Here is a 22787-nt window from a genome sequence, read left to right as displayed (position 1 = left end):
TTGGGTGAAAATGGTCATTTTTTAATGGAATTTCTTAATTACATTTCAAATAATAATAATTTGTTTTCAAATTTTGCAAATTAGATAATCAGAGATCGAAATTTATTTTGTATCTACAAAAAATTGATATTTAACAATCGTAATAGGGGTGTGAATATTTATTGCAACTCGTTTTTAAATTTTAGCCTGGTACGCTGTTCGCGCCAAATTTCAGTATTTATCAACTACCAATTGATAGTTGACAATTTGTATTTTATTTTCCCCCCACTGCGGTGGAAAAGTTTTACAATAATTTTACAAAAATAATTACAAAAAGTTTTCCACATGAAACACGATTGAAATGATACCCGTTAAAAAAAAATTCAAATCATAGATCTTTTATTTTTACTAATTTTATTTAATTGTATTTATTTGTCTTTATCCAATATTTTACTGTAAATAATGCGGTCCTGGTGTTGGTACACTTTTCAATGGTGAATCAAAATCAGCTTCTGGGGGTTCTACAACCGGTGTTTCCAACATTGTACTACCAATTCGCTCTTGCAACGATTCATATAATTTGTGTACATTTTCATTATGAGCTGTAGTTGGTTGCATGGCCTTAACTAAAGTAGCCAAACGTCCAGCAGGCAATTTACTATGTATATACCTGAAAATTGTAATTATTTAAAATTTCCGTCTTTCAATAAGATTATTAAGTTCTTACCAAAGTAACTTAAGCATATGCCTTGTTACATTATCCCTTGTTAAACCAGCAAAAAGAAACTCATCAAAAAGTGTAGTACAAAAATCTTCAGTAGTGAATTCTTCTGACATTGGAACAAGAAGAGCAATCTAAAACAAACATATAAATTATATAAAAATACAGGAAGATGCAAACGATCAACAACTTACCAACGAGTGCAAGAATGGATCCTCATACGCTCTATCATCTTTACAAGCAGATAAAATAGCTAAAACTCTCAAAACTCCCATACGATCTTTCTGTCTTGCCGTATGCAAGGTATAATACATAGCCAATATAGCTGCTACAGAACTTTCCTGAATATAAGCTTCAACAGCATCTGGAGCTGGTCCGGAATGTTCTATTGTAGTCAATGCACTCTCTCGCTCATCTGGCGGCAATTTAGCATGCAAACTACGACATTGATCGTCCACCATTAGAGACATCAAAGCCGGTAAGAATTTCGTTACCACCTGACTGTCTAGTTTGGGTTCTTTGAAATCTTGTGAATCAATCATTACCCAAGCACTCAAACCCAGAGCCAACATACGCAAAAGTAAAATAAGAATTGTATTGTCTCGAGGGAGACCTTCATTATTGATAAGATGCTGGAGTATCTTAATAGCCGAGGTTGCTAGGAAATTAATGGCATATGGATCGCAAAGGGTCATCGAAAGATCACCCAAAACTTGTTCTTGACCCCGTTTGATATTATCAAGAAAACCTTGCAATTCCCTCGAACGTTTAATATCAACGTTCTTCTCACGAATACAAGCATCCAAACACCAAGTAAACTTGTGACATGGATCTACAGAAATGATATCTTGAACTTCAAGATCGTGCAGAGCCATGAGCAGTTCAGCTCGAAGGGTACAATAGTGAACATTACGAGTTCGAAGGAAGAGAGTTCGAAGAAACTGCAAGACCATGTCGTACAGTTTGACACTGGTTCCAATCATATTGGCCAGTTTTTGAACTACTTCCCCTTGACGCCGTAATTTTGGCGATGGATGAAAGAATAAATTATTCAAATTTGTATGATCAAAAAGAACATGTTCTTTTTCTCTGATATATTGTGAAAGAAGTGGAGAGACTTCATCACCAAACAGAGATTGATTATCTCTCCAAATTTGTCTTTTGACTTCGGTATCTGTATCGGAATATAATTCACGATCACGAACTAAAATTCTTAAATATTTATCATCGATGTGAGTGGTATTTCTTAAAATTGACATTACCACAGGACGCAGAGCTTTGACCCGTACAACAGGAAAGCTTTTGACAAGCAACTCTTTGAGTTTCTTGTCGCGCTCACGAGAATCTTTTTGTCCGAGTTCATTGATTCTTCCGATTAGTTTTTCGCGTAATTCCTAAAAGTGGGATTTACTTTGATGTTTAAGATCATAAAAAGTGAATACATTACCTCCATTAAAGACGTATGAAAGTCAAGCCGGCGAACACCGTGCAAATCGAGCAGAGGAAGCATTGGCCGAAGGGAAGGTAGCAAAACACCATTTTCTAACTTGAATTTGAAAATATTAAATGGAGAGGTGCATTTTTATATAGAATTGAAGAATAAAAAATATTCTTACCTGAAAAGTTTCTATTGCTTTTAATGGATCTGTGCAGGATGTAAGTGCTTCGCGTAGAAATGCTTGACCTGGTATATTGACTTCTTCCAAACCGGTGCCCGGGAATTTTGGTGGAGTAGTCATGGCTCTCAAATTGTTGTTTGGATTTTTAACAAATAACTCTAATTTTTTTTAATTTTAAAGAGAAAACAAACAAATTGTTGATGTTTTGTCACTTGTTAAAAACTACGAATGACAAAAGAAAAGAAAAACAGAAAATAATTAGAAAATAGAAACGTCAAATGAATATAAATGCAAAGAGAAATCAAACTTTCCAGTTAAGGTGAGAGCACAATATGTACCATTCCATTGGCGAAAATTTGCGTTCCACGATTTTCCAGGCAAGGTTTACATTGAGCGATTTTTTAATGATGATTTTTCTTCACGTGGTTAATTCTGGATTTTGGAATGCTTTTAAGTCAGAATAACAATTGTTATTTTTATTCTCACGATTACAATAAAAAAAACTTTTCATGCAGAGAATGACAAGTATGGGGACGACAAAAAATCGTTTTAAATTGCTGGAATTTTCGAACCTGTGCCTTATTTCCAGTTTTCCAATGGGTGCGTTCACGTACTCATCTAAGGGTATTCGGATACCTTTGTGTTGTTGTAATACCATGTTAAATCACAGCTGATCGTGAATATATGCTGACAAGAAAAAAAATTCAAAGGTATCCTAAAAATTTCTTGATTATTTCCCTATCCTATGGGAAATTTGAAGAACAGCTGATTCACGTATTCTTATACCATGATCTTAGATAGCCTATCCTATACGTACGTGAACGCACCCATTTGTTTGTTGACAATGACCAGCGTTGCCCACCACCCTTTAATTGGGGGAATTGTTTTACAATTTTCTTCAAAAAGCGCAGAAATTCACAATTTCAAAAATTTGACAAAATTAATCTATATACCTAAATAAAAATAAGTCGTTAAATGTATTCCTAAAATAGTTAAACTGAAGAAAGGTTGTTTTTTTTTTCAAAAAGGAAGTATTTGGCTTTAAATAGGCCTTCTTAAGACCTGGGGCCCCAGCACGTAACTTGATACAATAGAATAATGTCGACAAAATTGAGTATCGAGTAGCATCTAATTGGGTTCAATTGAAGGTTTTCAATGGAAAACGCTTGATTGACCCTAAATAAGTGCTCCCCTTCTCAATTTGGGGCCCTATTTCGTATTACGAAATGAAAAAACAATTATACCCGGGACAACGATTTAGTACAACGATAATGAATCCACGTTTTTTTCAGGCGTACCAACTTCACGCCTATGAAAAGCTCTCAAAAAATAAGTATGTAGATAAACAAAATCTTCAGTGGAAAAAAAATTTCATCCTTCTGTTACTTGAAAATATAGGGCTCCCTTTGAACGGTTCAAACTGTTCTTAAAAATGCCTTCTTAAAATGAAATTCATAATAAGGCTTCCTCTAAACACTTATTCCTTTTTCTTTAACGGAGATCTTAAAACCCGAGTTATGACCGACATAGATACTCACGACACTGATATGAAAAACTGAAGTTATGAAAAACCAAAGCTAAGAATACGAAAGCTATAAAAATGGCGGACATGATATTTTCATGTGGTTCTTTTGGTAGTTTTTAGCTTCCCTGTAAATATATTTTATTTGCTTAATTTGTTACCATTACTAAGATTTTCTTTCCGAAAATAACATTTTTAGATATTCCTTGTACGTTGTACATTCCGCTATCACATTTGTTGTATTTTCCGTATTCGGATGCTTTTTCCATTCGAAAACGAGTTACGAAGTAAGAAAATTCGAATTAGAGAATTTTCATTTCGAATGTAGTAGATTTCATTCCGCTTTAGAAATAAAGAGTACAAAATATCCGTTTTAGAAATTTGTTTTTTATAATCCTCTCTTTTTCCAATCAACCATTTGAATGGAAAAGTGACTTGATTTTCAACGATTTTTTTGTTTTTCTGTCAATCACACGTTAAATTTTTATTTTGAACTTCTTAAGAATTAGATTCATTGAATATAATAGATCTTCCATTAAAACGATCATTTACAACAAATGAATCATACAACAACAAAAAATATATATTAAATATATTTTTTTTTTGTTTTTGTTTGTGTTTTTGTTTCGAACAGTATAAAAATAAAAATAATTTTTTTGTTTTTTTTTTCTTTTTTTCATAACAACAAATAGATTTACAATATTTATAAAAATACATTCAATTTATATATTAAAAATCCATATATATACATAAATAGAGGTATCTATATGTATGTAATGTATATATAAAAAAAAAACAATTAAAATACATATAATAAACAACAAAATGATTAATCCATTTTATTATTATTACATTATTTTGGTATTTGTTATTTTATTTCTTTTGTTTTTTGTCTAATTTTTTAACTTACGAATTTGCCTATTTTTTATATATAAAACTTTTTGATAAAGATTTATATTTTGTATTCTTACTAGATTATTTTTTTTTGTTTTTGTTTATATATTATAGAGAATAATAATAAATTGATGATATATTATTTATAACTTACAACAATTACAAAATTTATATTATCTATATAATAAACTAAAAATTAGATTTTTTATTTTTTTTTGTTTAAATTTTTTTTTTGTAAGTATAGAGTGTGATTTTTACCAGAGGTGGATTTGTATATTGTATTACAGTTAGTCATAAATTTACACTCAATTATTTTTTGTATTTTTTCTACGATTGAAAATTAGCATTTTTTTGTGAATTAAGGTACATTTATATGTTATTATTATTATACGTTGTTCTTTGATTTATATTATTTTCAAAATTTTCTAAAAACAAAAAAAAAATTGTAACGTTCACAAAATGTAACGTTTAAACATTTCAAATATTGTTCTCATATAGAACTCAACGACGATTCATGATTCGTCTTTTTAAAAAAAGTTTCCAAAATATCCTCTTTTTTTGGTTTTGTACTCGACAAAGATAAGAGTTTTTTACAAAATTGCACAAAATGGACTTTTGTTTTATTTTGGTTTTTTTGGTTTCAAATATTTGCTATATTGTTTATAGCTCTAAATTGATTCGGTTTTCGAATAATGCCTTTGATTACTTCCACTACCACTGCCTCCACCAGTCGATGAAGAGTAACTTTTGTTGTTGTCATTGTTGGATGAGGAAGTATTTTCTGTTGAAAGTCGTTCATGATATTCTTGGAAACAGGGTACAATGCATAGATTTGTTTGACATTCTGGACAATGGTATTTGGTTTTGCGGCGTAATATTCTGCCATGACCGTCAATAGTATTCCAACAGAAATTACATCCCAATGCTGGTCCTGGTCGGATAACAGGACAATGGCTGGATCTAGGATTTTCTAATGTAATAATTTCACGATTTGTCTGAAAGAAAAAAATACTCATTATAAAAATGTTTCGGGATTGTTCTTAAATTCTTACCTGTGGTGAAGACACTGATCGTTGAAGTTCTTCATTTTTAACCCTTAATGTGGGCATATGTTCAAATGAGCTACTTCCTAAATTTGAAGTTGTTGGTGCCGATGATGTCGATGTAGATATCGGACTTGGTGGTTCTGATATCAAGATCACTGATGACGAATGCGTTGGTGTCGTCATGTGTTGTCCACTACTACTTTTCGAATGAGAACTATTCTCAGCCTCTTGTTTAACCGTTGATGATGATGACGCTATTGGCTGTTGTTGTTGTTGCGTTACCAAATGAGCAGAGTTAATAGGCGTCAATGTAGACACTGCCGTTGCTGATGGCAGCATTGGACTTCCAGTTATAATATAACCACTACTACTACTAGTGGTTACAACATGTGGATATATGGCATCAGAAACTGATATGTGACCAGATAATGTGGACGAAAGTGGATGGGAGTGTTGGCGATGTAAGCCAAGTGCAAATGACGACGAAGTTGAAGAAAGTCCCATGTGACTTTGTTGGCTCGGCAATAGTGGGTGCGAGTGTTGTTTTACCAAAAATGGTGTACTTTGTGGTACAGAAAGCAGGTGAGGCGATGATGGTACACAACTGGGCGCCGGTTCAGATGCATGTCGTTCAATTCGAGGAGGGACGGTTAGTAGGAGTGAAGGTGATGAGCTTGTCACTGTACCACTAAACGGATCGAATTCTAATGCTGAAGTTTCTGGGGATATTTGGTTGTTGGCATCGCTGTCCCTTTTTACACGCGGTTGACGGATAAGAAAACGATTACGCTTACTGCCCATGACATTTAATGCTTGTGCAGCAGATGCAGCTGGGTTTGGAGCCGGTGGGGTTCCTATGGGAAAAAAAAGAATAAAATATACACATAAATGTATGATAAGAGCAAACTATAATTTCTATGCCACTCGAGAAACACGTTGGGTAGATATAATTAATTTGAAAACATTAAAAAAACCCAACTCCTTCGTGATACCAATCTTTTTGCTTAAAAAATAGCGAACACAACTAACTTACTTAGGCCTAATTTATTCACTCTCCATTATACATATCGTCGGTGAAACCAGAAAAGTGTGTAACTCCAAATTTTTTGAAAATTAGATTTGAATGCCATCTGTTAGACAAACCTAATATCTACCGTTCCTTAAACTCAGAATCCCCTTAAAGTTCATAGTTTTTATTTTATTAGCAAATTAGAAAATGAAAACTCATACAAATGCCTTCAAAACGATTTTGTTTTTTTGTTCTCCTATAAAATTTGCTAAAATGGAGTTACACACTTTTCTGGTTTCACCGACGATATTTAAGGTCCCAATTAAAAACTATAAAACTGTCAAATCGCATACAAATAGAATTTCACTATTTTGATGGAGACTGAAATTTAAAGAAGAGTGAATAAATTGGCCCTCAATAACGAATTTCAGTCTTCAAATAAAATGGACAGCTAGCTCGCACGTACTTCCTCATATCCTAATAGGCGCTTAAAATCTTAAAACATTCTTTGTATATAAAAATTGTTTTAAACATTTAATTTAATAAAAATAATTCAAGAAACTTAAAAATCATTTCAATTTCTTCAGCACAACTGAAAAAAAAAATGAGAGTCAATGGAGCCATTTTCGAAAAATTTAATTTTTGAAAGAATTATTGAAGCTTTTAAAAAATCTTAAAATATTTTGTATAGTTTAAAAATTTTGATATGTAATGACTAATGGTGCTTGAAAGCTTCATATAAAAGATCGTTATAAACTTTTGTTGTTCGGTGAAAATTAGAAATTAAGAAAACCGATCTATATAAAAATTGATATACTCTTTATTTGAAATGAATAACTCTTTTGCTTTAGCAAAAACATAATGAGAACCGTTAGTTTTCGTCTTAAGCCACCATAACCAAACAAATTCAGTTATTAACAATATTTTCTTCTTTCGGGGTTTTGCACCGCCCAGCGCTTTTTCGACATTTGACCCTTATTTGGTAAAGTAAAAAAGGTAGTGGGGGCTATCAAGAATACAAATTTTTCTGGCAATGTTTTCCATGATTTAAACATGGAAACAAAAATGTTCATGAAAAGTTTCTCTCGAAATTTATTGATATAAGGCATTCAATTTTAAAGGTATTAAGCTGTCCCTTTATAGAATTTTTGTTCCTTCGAAATAAATTCCGAGGAAAAAAATATTTCAAGGGAAACAAAGTTTTCCTAGAGAATGGAATTAACATTTTTCGATTTACCACCGAAATTTTAGTGAAAAAGCTGTGAATCTGTGGACTACTTTGTATTTCATTTGACAAAAAAAAATGTTCGCCTTAACCCAAATTGGGTTATCGTGAAGTGAAATTCAATATGGCTAATTGTTACTTTTGCGACTTTCCATTAGCTCGGAACAATTCCTTTACTTCAGAGCGGCATCAATTTTTAAAATGTGTACAGTAATAAATAATGTACTTTTGCAACACACTCGATCCAATTTCCATATTAGATTCTGCTGCTTTTTTGGGAGGCGTTTATTAGAAATTTCAAGGACAGTACACAATTGTTGATTTGCAATTTAAAGATTTTAGTAACAAGAGGAGGGAAACCGGTCTCAACGAAATATCCTTTAAATATAATACCTAGATACCAATGTTAACTCAGCTACCGATTCAAATATTATGTCTGCATAAAGTGAATGTACAATCTATATTGATTTTAAAAGATTAAAATTAAAACTCATTTGGTTTTTATTAATTATATATATATATATTTTTTTGTTGTTTTTAAACATTGAAAATTACAATAATTTATTATGCGTTTTCATAAATTTATTCTTTTGCTCTTCATCATATATGTTTTTGTTTTTTTTTTCGAATTTTCATTTTTTTTCCGTTATTTTTTATTTTTAATTTCACGAGACATTTTTGTGTAGCACATTTGTGAAATAGCAAAAGAATCTATTTCTAAATCTAGTATTGTTTTTTTTTTTTTTGTTAATTATTATTATTTTTTTTGTTCACATTTATATATAGAGTTTTATTAAATTTATTATTTATAGGACTTTATAATTAGGATTGTAAAAAGTAGTTTTTTTTTTTTGTTAATTATTAATTTACTTCTTTATTAATAAATTGTTTTTTTTTTGTTTTTTTTAAATTTTTTTTTGTTCATATATATAATAATCAACTTAAAACACACAAAAATGTGATCTTATTGTTTTTTTTTTAATTTCTTTGTTTTTTTTTTTGTTTTTAATTTATTTTGCACTTTTTTGCATTATTATTAATATATAATATATAACGTAAAGAATTATAAGAGTAGGTTTGAATCTATATAATAATATATATATTTTTTTTGTAATATTTAAAATTTGACCTTAAACTAACTTACTTTTATATTTAAAAAAAAAAAAAAAACTCCTAATAAATACGAATATGCAACTGTTGTGTTTTCATTTGTTTTGTTGGTTTTCTAAAATCATTTGTTTATAAAGATTTTTCTGTTTTCTGAGTATGTAAGATATACATTTTGTAGAAATAAAACTTTAAGTTTAATTAAAAAACAACAAATGAAAAAGAGAATAGGAAATTTATGTATAAAACTAAAAACTCGATGGTTTTCTGAATAAAAATATTTGGAATTTGGTTTCTATGTACTTTTTTAATTCTATTGGCAGAATTAGCTGCACGATTTTAAATTGTAAAAATTGACTATTTTGTGGACTTATAACAATAATATGCGTTTTTTTTTTTAATTTTATTGTTCTCCTATAAACACATTCTGCCAATAGGTGGAAGGGTTTTATTTGGAGACTTTTTCATTATTAGTATTACAAGATATGTGTATATAACCATCAGAAGGAATAAAAATTAAAATTCAGATCAAAAACTGAAAATACTATATGAAAAAACAACAACAACTAGACTGTACATTGTGTGGACTTGGTTTGTTCATTTTTATGATGAATAACCTTTAATTTTTTTAATTTATATCTGCTATCTGCTAGATTTAAACGGCTCTTTAGAGTTTTTTTATTTTTTACTTTAAGTCATCCTATATGGAATTAAAGTTAATACTTTGCAGATTCATTGCAGAAGGATTAACATTTACCGCGCTATCGACATATCGCTGTCGAGACATTGTGTGTATACTGGTTGGGAAGTCCATGTGTCTGGTGTCGAGGAAGCCCATCACGCCCATGGGATGTGTGTGCGGAGTGCACATAAGTGGCGTGGGCGTATCCGATGTTGGAGGAACTTGCATGTTAATAGCTGACTGGTTAATGTGCTCGTAGTTTTCGATCGTTGTTTCCTCGTTAGTGGGCGTCGGCGAAGGCGACAGATTCTCCTGTTTGACTACTCTACTTTTAATGCTCGGCCGACTGATAGGATAACCCCGTTTCTTGTACTCTAACCATAGAGTTCGGTTATTAACACCGTAGAGACGGGCGGCCTTGCAAAAGCCTATGCCACCCGATCGCACCGCTTCGAGGGCTCGTATGAAATTCTCATCACCTTGAGGATTTACCGAACGCTTACGTTTGACTACGATAGTCGTTTGTGTGGTTTGATTGCCCGATTGGACTTGTTGGCTATTGTTGACTACATTTGTTCCGCTGTTGCCGGCTGTATTAACGACGGTAGTGGTCAGCGCCCCACTGTTACCGGTGTTATTGCCATTGGCACTATTGCCTGCACCACCACTGCCGCCAGAGCCGGTATTGCTCGTGGCATTTGTCGTCGTCAGACCCGCCGAAACTGTGTTCATTTGATGGACTGGCGATTGGGTTGGTGTCGGTCCCTGACTGTACACCGATTGCACCATTGCCGACTCATTTGGCGACGTAGGCGTCGATAGATTTTGCGAGTAGTTGCCCACTAGACTATTGACGGAAATGATTTGTGGCGAATACGTGGAGTTTGTGTAGTGCATTTGGATATGACCATGCTGCTGTTGTTGTTGTTGTTGTTGGGTGTGGCCACCAAGACCGCTAGTTGCACTGGAATTGCCATTTGAATTGTTGGCGTTTTGTTGTTGTTGTTGCTGCTGCTGTTGTCGATGCTGCTGCTGTTGTTGTTGTTGTTGTTGCTGCTGTTGTTGTTGTTGTTGCTGCTGCTGTTGTTGCTGGTGGTCGGTTGTATTTTGATTTCCAGTATTGCTCGAGTTGTTATTGTTGTTGGTTGATTGATTACTCAATCCTCCGTTGGGATTGTTGGTGTTGCCATTACCAATTAAATTGGGTTGGCAAGACGACAGCGAAAATCGGGAATAATTTGAATCAACGACCGTCCATTGCAGACCTGGGAGTAGAGGAATGAGAGCCATAATTAGTTCTATTTTTTTTATTTATTCTTTTTTTGTTTTTGATTTTTTTTTAAGAAAAAATTGAGACTAAATAAAAACTATTTTTTTTTTGTTTTTAGTAAAAAAATTTCGGTCTTGTTTTATAAAAAAAAAATATTAAGAAAGAAAAATCTAGTGCAAGTCTGTTCATTTCTTTAAAAGTTTAAAATACTCTTTCTTTTGCATAGGTTTGCTTTTTTTCTTTTAATTTTTGAGAAGAAGAAATATGCATTACAAAAAAAAAGAAATTCTAATTAAAATACTAAAAAATATTAAACTGTCCTTAGATGCCGTTTGTACATCTTTACAAAGTCTAACGCGCAATTTTGTATTTGTTTTATTGTTTTGTATTGGAAATCAATAAAAAGAATACATTTTCACGAACGCGGACTTTGATAAGACGAAGTTGTCTTACATTATTATAAACAAAATCGAACGGTATTCATTCTTTTCTGAACAAAAGGCTTGAAACGAATTGTAAAAAAATAAATAAAAAAATAAAACAAATTTTTCTTTAGCTCTTTTCTCCTGATCCCAGATAGCAAGGAAGTTATATGTTGTTGAAAACAAATTATTATTTTTTTTTTTTGTAACTTATTTTCTTATTTTTTTTTTGGTGTTTAAATTAGAAGTTGCTTTTTTTGGGGGGAAGTTGTCATTTTTTTAATTTTGTCATTAAATTTTTGTCAGCGTTAGTTTTTTTTTTAATTTCTTTTTTTTGTTATAAGTTAGGAAGTAAGCGAATTAGAAAAATATATAGATTAAAGAAAAAAACATCTTAAAATAAATGGTATTTCCGATTAAACAAACACAAAATGATTTATTTAAAAAAAAAAAATGTATTTATTCAATGAACAACTTTTTTAAGTTGTTTTAATTCACTTTCAGCTTTTTATACTTTTATTTAATTTTTTTTTTTTAATTTTACAAAATGAAGATTTTAATGAGATTTAAAAATTTAGTGCAGGTTTGGTTGCATCAATGCTACAGTGGATCAGGATAAATAAGTCGTCTTTTCATAATAATAATAATTCACAAAATAAATTCCATTTACATAATGGTAAGTTTATTCCAATCAGAATTAATAAGAATTTTCTTTATAAATGAAACAAATACCTATTAATAATCTATAAATAAGTGCTCATCTGCTTATGAGTTAATTTCTCATGAAAACTGTCCCAACTATTTTGCTTACAAAACAAAAATCCCCTTTAAATATGTATGTTCAATTTAATGATGGATTATTTAAGGAACTGTTTATTATGAAGTATTAGTTTAGTCAACATTCGATCAAATTTTTATTTGTATTTAAACTGAGCGATGAAAGTGACTTCGAAAATTTTTGGAAGATTAAATTAAATTCAAATATTTCTAATAGAGTATATGCTTAGTTTCGTTATTGAGTGTGGCAGCGAAACCTTTTTTCTACTTTATTATTTTTACAAATCATCACCAGCGATTTCAGGCTGTTCACCGAAAACACCCCATTGAAGCGATTTCGCTAGAGGTATTAGTTGCTAACTCGTGCGACTTATAAAAGCTTTCATCGAAACCGAAATCATGAAATAAAACTTTTTTTCTTTAGTAAATATCATCAGAGATTCAGAGAAAAACTCAGAGAACTCAGTCCCAAAAGCTAGAATAAATTTAAAGTTTAGGGGCACTTCTTGTGATACATTTTGATATATTTCGAAAGCCATATTTGAAAATAATACTCACATCTCAAAAGCATAGCTAAAATACTTTTTTTTAGCTATGTATTCGGTAAATTACCAATAACACAGCTGTGGACACATACATACATCGCATCGTTAAAAACCAACAAAATTCAAAGTTTAAGAACACTGAACAGCTTTTTTAAATTCATGAAGAAAATAACTTTTCCTAGTTTGAAAAACAGTGAAAAACCAAAATAATGGTGTTGGGTAGGTAATATAAATTTTCCTAAAACCAGCTTGAAATTGAAGCACCCAGTTCACCAGATAACTCCACTTTTGGACTAAAAATGTTTTTCGATGTAGAAATAATAAGAAAAAATACGGCTTCATTATGTGTTTGTAAAAGTCGCCCTACTGCTCTAAGTTAGAATAACGCAATTTTGTATACACTCTCTAAACAAAAGTTTGGCCTCTTAATAAATATGAACTGTAATAAGTAATAACTATTTGGTATCCCAGTAACGTCTAAAAAGTACGTAAAATTGAAAATACGGTTGATTTTTTTCAATATTTATGAAAAACGGTGCAAGAACCAGATCTCCAAAAACAAAAAATTATAATTTTAGCCTTAAATCAATTAAATACATTTTTTTTTACTTAATCAATTGTTTTCTATGTAATCATTCCATTATGATAAACTTTTCAGCAAATGGTTTTTTACGAAATTCAGTTTTATTTTTTCGTTTTTCCCAACTTTAAAAAAAAATGGAGTAATCCAGTTCTTGCACTGGATGCTTCAATTCAAGGACATTTTTGGCATTTTACTCAGATTGGTTTAAAATATTGATTTATACTTTTTGTGAATTCGAGTTCCGCTAATTTTTAAGGGAGAATATTAAATATGGTAGTTTAGACTACAATATCTAGATTTCTATAAAAAAAATCAATTTCGGTAAAAGCTGAGGGCACAAGCAGTTTTTTTTTTTCAAATTCAAAGGTATTTTACTTAACTCAGCTGATGCTTTTACCGTGGATAGAGAAAACGACATTTTTGAATTCGTCATAAGGATGCCTGATACATTCTCACATTTTCGTTGTACTATACCCTCTCTCTTGTTCTATAAATGCAAATTAGCCAAAGTATTACGCTTAAGGAAATACAGAAGACATTGCTGTACCACTTTGTAAACGATTAGAAATGAACCAATTTTTGGTTTTATATTGCCTTTCCATTTGCATTAGATTTCCACAACTAATTCCTAACTCAACAAGTATCCTCTTTCAAGAAACTACACCCAGCTTTTTGTATGAAACATAAGGTCCAGAAAAGCTCATTTTACTGTTGATTTGACGGGGTGCGATTTTTTTTTTTGACGATGCACTTTAATGGAAAGATTAAATTTACTTTTTCTTTACTTTCATTTCGCTGACTCATGAAGCGTTCAAACAAGTAGAGTTCATTATCAAATTGGATTCAAAATTAAAAGTTATTACACATTTCATTCGCCGAGTTTTCTCGCACATGGTAATAATTTTTTTTATGAGCAAAACAAAAATGACACTTTCAGTATCTGAATGGTTTTTAAAACTCTTTTTCATTTACAACGAAAAATGAGAATCTGCTTAGTATAGAAGAAAATGAGGTTTAAAAAATCAAAACAATGAATACAACGTAGACGACGAAGGGAAGAATTTAAGGCTTGTTTTTTTGTAAATAGAAGTTTTTTTTTTATTTAAGGAAAATAAAATTCCACAGCTCAAGCAATATTTTGATGGAAATTATCAAAATATGTATAATAGAAAAAAAACTTTACGGATTCACATATTTACACAGAATATACAAATATAAAGAACATGAGACAAGCATCTATAGTAAAAAAAAAAAATATAACGAAACAAAACAACACAACAAAAATACAAATACAAAAAAATGATAAACTCATTGACTCACCTGAATGCGATGACTGGGAGCAACTGGCATTTGGACCATCATGCTCTGAAGGAGTTGTACCTCCAGAAATATCCAAGGGTAATGTCTGTGGAACATTCAAATCCGTTTCGGGTTTCTAAAAAAAACAAAATATACATTGCTAAAAATATATAAATTCAGGCTTATAGTTTAATTAAATATTTACGATTTGCATAGTATGAGGATGACCATTGCCATCATCTAAGCTATCGGGGGAAGAGTCTTGCTGATGACTATCAACATCAACACTAGTTGACTCTTTTATAATTTTTGTATGTAAAGTATGCCCTAGACCACTTGGATTACCACCAAATGACATTTGGCCCATTTGGGATAGGTTGATATTACCGCCGGCATCGACTCCACTATGATCGTCCGTAATGCGATCACCGGAACCTTTGAATAATTATAAAAAAATCAAGTTAAGTCCTTTTTTTCTTTAATTCATTAAACTAACCATTATTTGAAGACTTTCTTAGCCGTTTCCTTCGTGTGGCTGGTGAGGTACCTGTACCTAGTGGCGAAGGTGATCTTCGAAGCTGGTGCATTTGCTGCGTTTGACTTTGCTGATGATGGTGGTGGTGATGATGTGGTTGCGGTTGTTGTTGTTGAAATTGTGACTCCGAACTACCCCACAATGAATCCGTTCCACTGCTCTGCAGTTGATCGGGCTGGTCGGATGACGATTTACTATCTGACTTTGTTAGAGTCGCCGCATCGGTGGGCATTTCGGCTAAGCCTTTGATTTTAAGCATCTCAGCCGTTTTAAGAATGTGCGGCAATTGTTCTTGCGACACATTCACCTCACCGTAATACATAAAATCTACCATTGTCTTGAGGTCATCATACTGTACATCCTTTAGTATGACAATTGGATGTTGACATGGATTCGTTGTAAAAAGAGTCTAGAAAAAAAAAATGAAATTAAAATTATTAAAACTTTGAACTTGAAGAAAGCATAATAATAATTTGTTTTATTTATGGTTGAATTAAATGCGTTTAATAAATTCTTTGAAAATGGGCTGAGTTTCAATTTTTGTTTAAGAACTAAGAAATAGGAGTTTTAAGTAAGTAGAAAGAATTTTTTTGGTCGACAATGCATACGAAAGTGCCCAATAAACTCAATTAACAAAATATTAGAAACATCTGTTCGGTAGATCCACAAATCCAAAAGAGAATGTCAATATAATTGGATCGATTAAATAAGACACATATGGTTTAAAAGCGCATCAATTCATCGCTAGAATTATGCTAGGAGATTTTAAATGTGTTTTTTTTTTTTTTTTCTAACAAGAATCACAAAACTATTTCTACTAGGATAGTTGGATTGTCTTGCTTTTTGTTGTTATTAAGCGTAAAACACATGGTAGAATAAGGGCCTACAACAATTTTTTGGGTGATAGGATACCTATAAGGACTTCGGGCAAATCTTTAAATAAGATGTATGAGAATTGAATTTTTGTTGCTCTATGTCTATGGGCATACAAAAGTGCATACTAAGACAAAACTTTTTGTTCTAGGGTCGCGAAATAGTTGATAAATAAACTAAAACTGCAAAATATCAGGATTTTTTTTCGAAAATGTTGATATCAACTACACGTCGTCCACCTTTTGAAAACTGAGATTAACTATACTTTTATTGGGTTTACCGATTTTTCTTGGTGAAACTTGAACGAGAGAAAATATTTGTCAATAGAAAGGGAGATCAGAAAGCATATTTAAGGAATGTACTTTTTAAAACCTATAATAATACAGTTCATCGAACATAGTTTAAGTGTTCGTGTAATATCGAAAGAAAAAAAAAATGGAATGATTGCAGAACGTAGTTAACACTTTTTTTTAAACATGGAAAACTAGAAGAAAACAACGGCAAAAACGGTAAACAAAGTTATGGTTTGAATTGCTATATTTCTTATTTTGGTACGATTCGCCCTGAGCTAGATATCTCCTAATAAAATAAAAAAAGTCCAAACCAAAATAACTTTCAAAAATTATAACAGTCGATCCTTATTATGAGTATCCCATAAAAATAAAATTTTAAAAAATAATTTGACGAACAGATTCTGTTCATTTTCTTTTTGTTTATCTTTCTTATCTTAAATGTTGTTAAACTGATTTTTCCTCATTAATAGTAGTTCGAGAAAGTGGATCCATAAAACGTTAGTTAAAAAAAATACTTTTAGGGAAAAGCGTTTGTTTTCAACAGGGTGGACCTATTTTATTGTCGGGAAGCAAATGTGTAAATAGTTGTAAATCTTGTTTGAGCAAAAGATCTATCGTGGTCTAAGGATTAAGCATATACTGATACATTTTTAGAAACATTTCATTTGAATTCAGATGTGGTAAAGCAATTCCAAAAACCAACGAAAGCGCCATTAAGAGTTTATTACGTTGACTGCCAAATGACCCAAGGGTGGTTCATGAAAATTATTCCCATGAGGCCACATGAACCACCGACGTTATTTCAAAGGCATAATAATAAGAATATGCTTTCATTGATAAATAAAAACCAATATTTGCATTTAAGTTCAAGTTTTTTTTTTTCTTTATTTCAAATAAGGAGTTCCCAACTTTTTATGGTTGCAGCTTCGTAACGCACAGATGCCCATTTTTTTCTAAATGCACTTAAGGCTCCTGTTATGGTTATCACTTATCAATTTCCAATTGGTTGATAAACAATGGATATGGATTTTTTAGTAATTTGGTAGGTATTAAGAACATCAATTCATAACCAGTTTCATCTTTGTACAATATGTAACGACTGTGAATTGATAGGTACTTGATTTGATAATTCAGTTTATGAAATTGAATTTTGTGATTGTTGTGCTATTTACAAGAAACTGTATATTGTTTTCTTTTTGATGCTTTTGAATAATAATAATAAAGAATGAAAATAGAATAGAAAGGGGCCTATTTCTCATCAAACAATAGGTAGTAATTACATAAAATAAATTAAAGACCACAAAAATGCAATTTAGCCTTGGCAACCTTGGGAAATACTTTTGTCTTAATAATGCAGACGAACTAAAAGTGTGGTACTTTTAGAAGTTGAAAGGAACCTAACTTTTGATGTTGAAAGTCATTAATGTAGCTAATGAGAAAAAGGGTGGTGAATGCCTTTTTCAGTTTCTGTACGAGAGACGTGGTCAGTGGCTCATATTCAATAAAAATGAGCTTAACTGGTAGATCAGAATGTGTGTCTGTGGCTTGTGTCTTGTGTCGCTGTCAAAGTTAAAAAGTATGAAATTAGTATATTGGTGCCAGAATACGTAGCTGTGGCTGTGGCAAGGAAATTCGCTGTGGTACAAGTCGAGTCGACTTTTACTTCAAGCTACAAGCGGAATGACTTTTGACGTTTCTAATGTGGTTACTCAGTTATAATTATTTTTTTTTTCAAGGCAATTGACATTTTTGTACGCCACATAATTCTGTTCATCTTTTCTACATTTTGAGCGAATTTATTTGACATCTTGTACCACGACGTTTTTCTTTGCTACAAGCGAATTTTCATTCTGTTCAACCAGTAAGCTCTTATCTCACTTTTTAGTACATTTTCTTGAGATCTGTCTCAAGAAAATGAAAATGTACAGAAAAATGAGAGAGCTTAAGCTCATTCTTTTTGCCTATGAGCCAGTGAACCCAAAAATTCATTTATCACTACTGAAAAAGCAGAAAAAAGAAAATTTGTCAAAAAATGAAAATGGCCTTTTACGTATGAATTCGCAATAAGTCAAATGCTGAACATTAGTTCTATCAAAAATGTGTTCCAAATGAAATTAACGAATAACCATCAATGCTTTGTAATTGACTTAAAAATTGAATTATGTTGATGGTATACCAACAAAATGTATAATGCATTTTCATCAAAAACATTTTTGAATTTAAATAATTAAGCGACAAGCCTGCGTTCTTGATGTATTTTCGCCATAGGTTCCTGTGACTTTTTTCTTGTTTTTTGCTTTAGACCAAGAGCCCACAGCAAATTTTGAGAATGGTGGTAATAACCAAAATGTGAGTTAGCTGTTTTATAGTTTTACGTTTTACATTATATCGTTTTCGGGGGTTAAACAACTCGAGTTTTTCAATTTAGTCTTATTTAAAAATATTAAACATTATTTGTATAAGAACTAATGCTCTGTCATTTCTCCTAAGTCTAAAGTTCTGGATATTAACGATGTAGCAATAGAACTCAAGAATATTCGGGTATCAGTCGGAGAGGAAATGTCCGATTTCATACGAATCGGAGAGTTTTTACCTGTCGGAAACACACCTCGAAGCATAATTCGTATGAAATTGGTGAATTTTCAACTCCGACGGATACCTCGCTAGGGCCGATTAGCTTTTCTAACAAACCATAACGGCTCTTCTTTTGAAGAACTTAAACAGAAAAGAGGTTTTCTGTCTTAGGGAAAATTATAGAGCATCAGTTATTATACGTACTTAAAATGTTAATAAGTGTAATCTTATCCATTTTTGTTATATTTAGGCTCTAAGATATCGCACATGTAGTACAAAAGTGTCACAACTCAAAAAACACATTTTTTTAGTTTTTGACAAAAAAAAAAAAATATTTGAAATTTTCCCGGACAAATCTATCTAGTTGCCATTGATATAATTTGAATAGTTTTTATTCCAGAAGGTAAAATTTCGTTTTAGATGTTTCATTTGAAATAAAAAGTCCTTTGACAAAAATGACATATTTTTAGTTGTGACGTGATTCTTGTTGGAAAAAGTTGTTTCATAAGTATTAAAAGTGTCTTAATTTGAATTGTGTCATTTTAGTTGTACCATTTTCGAGAAAATCGAATGTTGCATTTTGAATTGAAACACTTTTGCTGAATTTTCTAAGGCAAAGCATTTGTTTCATTTTTAATTGTGACATTATAGTTGATTGAGGTTACCATATCCCCTTTGTATTATTTTAAGTTACAACACTTTAGATAAATGAAAAGTTGTAATTTAGAGTTAATACAGTTTTGTTGTTTATTTAAAAATATTGCTTTTTAAAGCTCTATTAAATCCCAAATGCTTCCAATTTTTTATCAAACCTTAAGCTACATAGCTAGGGCAGATATTTTACAAACACTTCAACTCAAAACAAATCCTATTTTCATACATTTTTTGATGTTTTTCGAGTTATGACACTTTAGACGAATAAACTTCTAGCTACAAAAAACATGCTGACTTCAAAAAAGTCTGAAATTTTTTAGCACTTCGCCTAAAAATCCAAAATTAAATTTTTTCGGAATTTAATGAGTGAATTTATCACTTCAAATTGATATTTTTAGAACGTTCAACTCAACCACCACGTCTCCCTTATAGGTTCAATACATACCCTCAAGCAAAACCCCCCAAATCTAAGAAAGTTTTTAACAAATCTGGCTTACAGGGAAAGTACCATGGAATTCTAAATAAATATTCCTAATCGAAGAAAATAAAAATAAAAACTACCTTTATCTCATGACTTGCATATAAAAATAAAGGCAAACATCAAGAAAAAATGTCAAACCTTTGCTTTATGAACTCGGGGTAGGTAATTGATTTGAAAAATATCTATTCTTAAGGTTATCCCCAAAAAGAATAAATAGGTAAGCCTGAAAAAAATTAAATAGGTACCCCTTAAATATACCTACATAGGTATACTTTTTTAGTAAAAAAAGTTCACACATCTTTTTGAAAAAAAAAAAAACATCCGAAAATAGTATGTTTACAGACAACCAATATCAAACAAAACAACTCAACAAAAATAGGGGTAGGTAGGCAAATTTTCATATGTATATTTTTGGTCTAACTTTTCCGGACACCTAACTAGTTTTTTTTTACATTCCCATCGACAGACTTAAAAAAAAATTAAAAAAATAATTCCAATTCAAAGATTGTCACAGATGAGAGCCCGCGAATTCTAACACTTTTCTCGATTAAAAAGGAAAATACCAAAAAAAAAATCAATGAACTTCCCCAAAAAAAAAAACAACACCACAAGAAGACAAACAAATAAAAGAAAAAAATATCTATCTATCCCCCCCAAAAAATCAAATAGACTAAAAAAATAAAATAAAAAAAAAAAAATCAATTTTATCTATACGTCTCGGACGACACGACCATTCGCTCAGTTGCGTCCGTCCATCTCACATCCAAATCCAATTCAAATTCATCATACCTGAAAATACGAACTGCATGCGGACAAGACAATTTTGTGCGCCTGCAACTGACGTCCTTCAGCCGCTAAAGTAACATCCACCAAAGTTCCATTATGCAGCAGCGAGGAACACACCGAAATAAAATTCGGCTGGTGATTGTTCCATCGCAAGCAGAATTGCTGCACGGACATGGTTGTCGGTGCTGCTGCTTCTGCTGCTATTGCCCACTATCGTGGTTTGTGTTTTGTGGTGGCGACAAACGACGACAACACCAATCACAAAAAACTGCGCTCTTTCCTATTTAGATTCGAGTGGTCCTTCTTCTTCTTTGACTGACTCTTCAAAGTGATGCGTGATTCTCAAAAAAAAAAAAAGTTCACAAACAGAACTTTTTTTTTTTTTTTTGCCTTCTGCTTGCGCCGAACCGATCTACACTATTTCCACTGACATTTGTTTTTGTTTCAATTTTCAAGTTTTACTCTGACTCTGTTTCACCCACTCAATGGGGGAGAAGGAGGGGAGAGCAGAAACAATTCGCGCGATATATAAATTTAATAAATTTCCAACCAAAATCCGATTAAGGAACTTCTTAAAGACCTTGAATTCCTTTCAATGACGTCATTCATTTACAACTCAACTCACTTTGTGCACACACGAGAAAAAAAGAAACAAAGGCAAATAATGAGTAGAAAATAATAAAAATAATAAATATGTAAGCACCAGAGCGAGAAAGAAAAAAAAAATAAAAAAATTTTAGCCTATGTGTGGGAAAGAGAAAGAAAGACTGCTGATTTGATTATGTGCGTCGTTGGTTCGAGGGGGACACCATGGGAGTTTTTTTTTTTTCTAATTCACTTTTCTTATTATTTTTTTTTTTTTATTATTTCACAATAATTTTTGCATTGAAAAACATTCAAACTGTTGTTTGATTTGGTATTTTCTTAAAATATTTATTGCATTATAATAATAAAATGCAATGAGCACACATTAAAATTTGTAGAAGAGAAAAAAAATATTAATAAAAACACTGTTGTCGCAGATATAGTTTCGTGTTCTTCTTCGTTCGTTCATGCAAAATACAAAATGGCGCGCGTCCGTCTATTGTTGCTTTGTTTCTTTTTTTCTTTCACACTCTTGTTGGTGGTAATGGTAGAGCGACAAACGACGACGATGTGAAATGATATTTCTTCGTTTTGCAATCTTGAGGAAAAAAAAATATCCCGAATGGCGTCAAGAGATTTTTTTTTTCTATTTTCTTATTATCTCACTATTTAATTGATTTGAGCCGGTAATTGGATAAAAATAATTAATAGATACTTTTAAACATAACAAAAACATGATGTTGATGTTTTTATATACTTTGATAGTGAGAAAAAAAGGGTTAAATATTACACTTTTTGTCACTTTGATTAGGATATATTTTTCGTTTCACCCATTGTATATAAAATTTTTTTTTACATAATGGAAAACTTCCAAAAAGCAAGAGTTGATGCGAACGCAGATTTTTTTTTGGATGGGGTGTTGTTGTGAAGTGGTAGGTGGCGCTAAGAAGTGTTTTTAGAAAATAGTGATGCCAGGTCGATTAAAGTTGAAAGTTGTGGTACGCTTACATCGTTTTGATATCTTGTTAAAATAAAATTGAAAACAAATTAAGAGCAATACATCAAACGTTAAAATTTTAGGAATCAGAATCTTTAATAAAGTTATTTCTCTAATCGAACAATCCAACTTCTTCTTTGAATTCTTTGAAGCAGTTAAATGAAAAAAAACGTCTTTTTTAACTTTTCAGTTTTTATATGACAGGTACATTAAAGTATGGGTTGTCGCTCTATTTTGACGGATACGGAAAGATTTTTCCAATGACCGTTCATTTTGTTGTGGGATTTAAGGTATAACTAGAAATGGCCT

At 31.4% G+C, this 22787-nt stretch overlaps 2 protein-coding genes across 3 annotated transcripts; both read right to left on the bottom strand.

The window, feature by feature from the left end:
- Positions 1-361: 361 nt before the first annotated feature.
- On the bottom strand, positions 362-2568 carry LOC129911567 (negative elongation factor B). The gene is made up of 5 exons (XM_055989399.1): positions 2317-2568; positions 2148-2246; positions 895-2094; positions 707-834; positions 362-649 (listed from the first exon to the last, which is right to left on the bottom strand). Exons 1-5 carry the CDS (start codon positions 2437-2439, stop codon positions 430-432), a joined length of 1770 nt encoding a protein of 589 aa, XP_055845374.1. The 5' UTR covers positions 2440-2568; the 3' UTR covers positions 362-429.
- Positions 2569-4870: 2302 nt separating this feature from the next.
- LOC129908860 (protein tramtrack, alpha isoform) lies at positions 4871-22382 on the bottom strand. Of its 2 annotated transcripts, XM_055985666.1 has the most exons (6): positions 20900-22382; positions 15197-15644; positions 14906-15135; positions 14722-14836; positions 5788-6635; positions 4871-5730 (listed from the first exon to the last, which is right to left on the bottom strand). In XM_055985666.1, exons 1-6 carry the CDS (start codon positions 21068-21070, stop codon positions 5404-5406), a joined length of 2139 nt encoding a protein of 712 aa, XP_055841641.1. In that variant the 5' UTR covers positions 21071-22382; the 3' UTR covers positions 4871-5403. The 2 variants fall into 2 exon arrangements, with proteins under 2 accessions (XP_055841641.1, XP_055841640.1); XM_055985665.1 differs by lacking the exons at positions 4871-5730; positions 5788-6635 and adding an exon at positions 8983-11069.
- Between the last annotated feature and the right edge of the window lie 405 nt (positions 22383-22787).

Source organism: Episyrphus balteatus, chromosome 2 (genome assembly GCF_945859705.1).
Source record: "Episyrphus balteatus chromosome 2, idEpiBalt1.1, whole genome shotgun sequence".
NCBI classification, from domain to species: domain Eukaryota; kingdom Metazoa; phylum Arthropoda; class Insecta; order Diptera; family Syrphidae; genus Episyrphus; species Episyrphus balteatus.
This window is presented reverse-complemented; position numbering and strand designations above follow the sequence as displayed.

Coding starts and splice junctions, on each gene's coding strand:
- LOC129911567 (XM_055989399.1), bottom strand. CDS start 2,439: ATGACTACTCCACCAAAATTCCCGGGCACCGGTTTGGAAGAAGTCAAT. Junction 2,095..2,147: donor TTCATACGTCTTTAATGGAG/GTAATGTATTCA, acceptor TCCCACTTTTAG/GAATTACGCGAAAAACTAAT. Junction 650..706: donor CATATGCTTAAGTTACTTTG/GTAAGAACTTAA, acceptor TACAATTTTCAG/GTATATACATAGTAAATTGC.
- LOC129908860 (XM_055985665.1), bottom strand. CDS start 21,070: ATGTCCGTGCAGCAATTCTGCTTGCGATGGAACAATCACCAGCCGAAT. Junction 15,136..15,196: donor AAGAAAGTCTTCAAATAATG/GTTAGTTTAATG, acceptor AATTATTCAAAG/GTTCCGGTGATCGCATTACG. Junction 14,837..14,905: donor ATCCTCATACTATGCAAATC/GTAAATATTTAA, acceptor TGTTTTTTTTAG/AAACCCGAAACGGATTTGAA.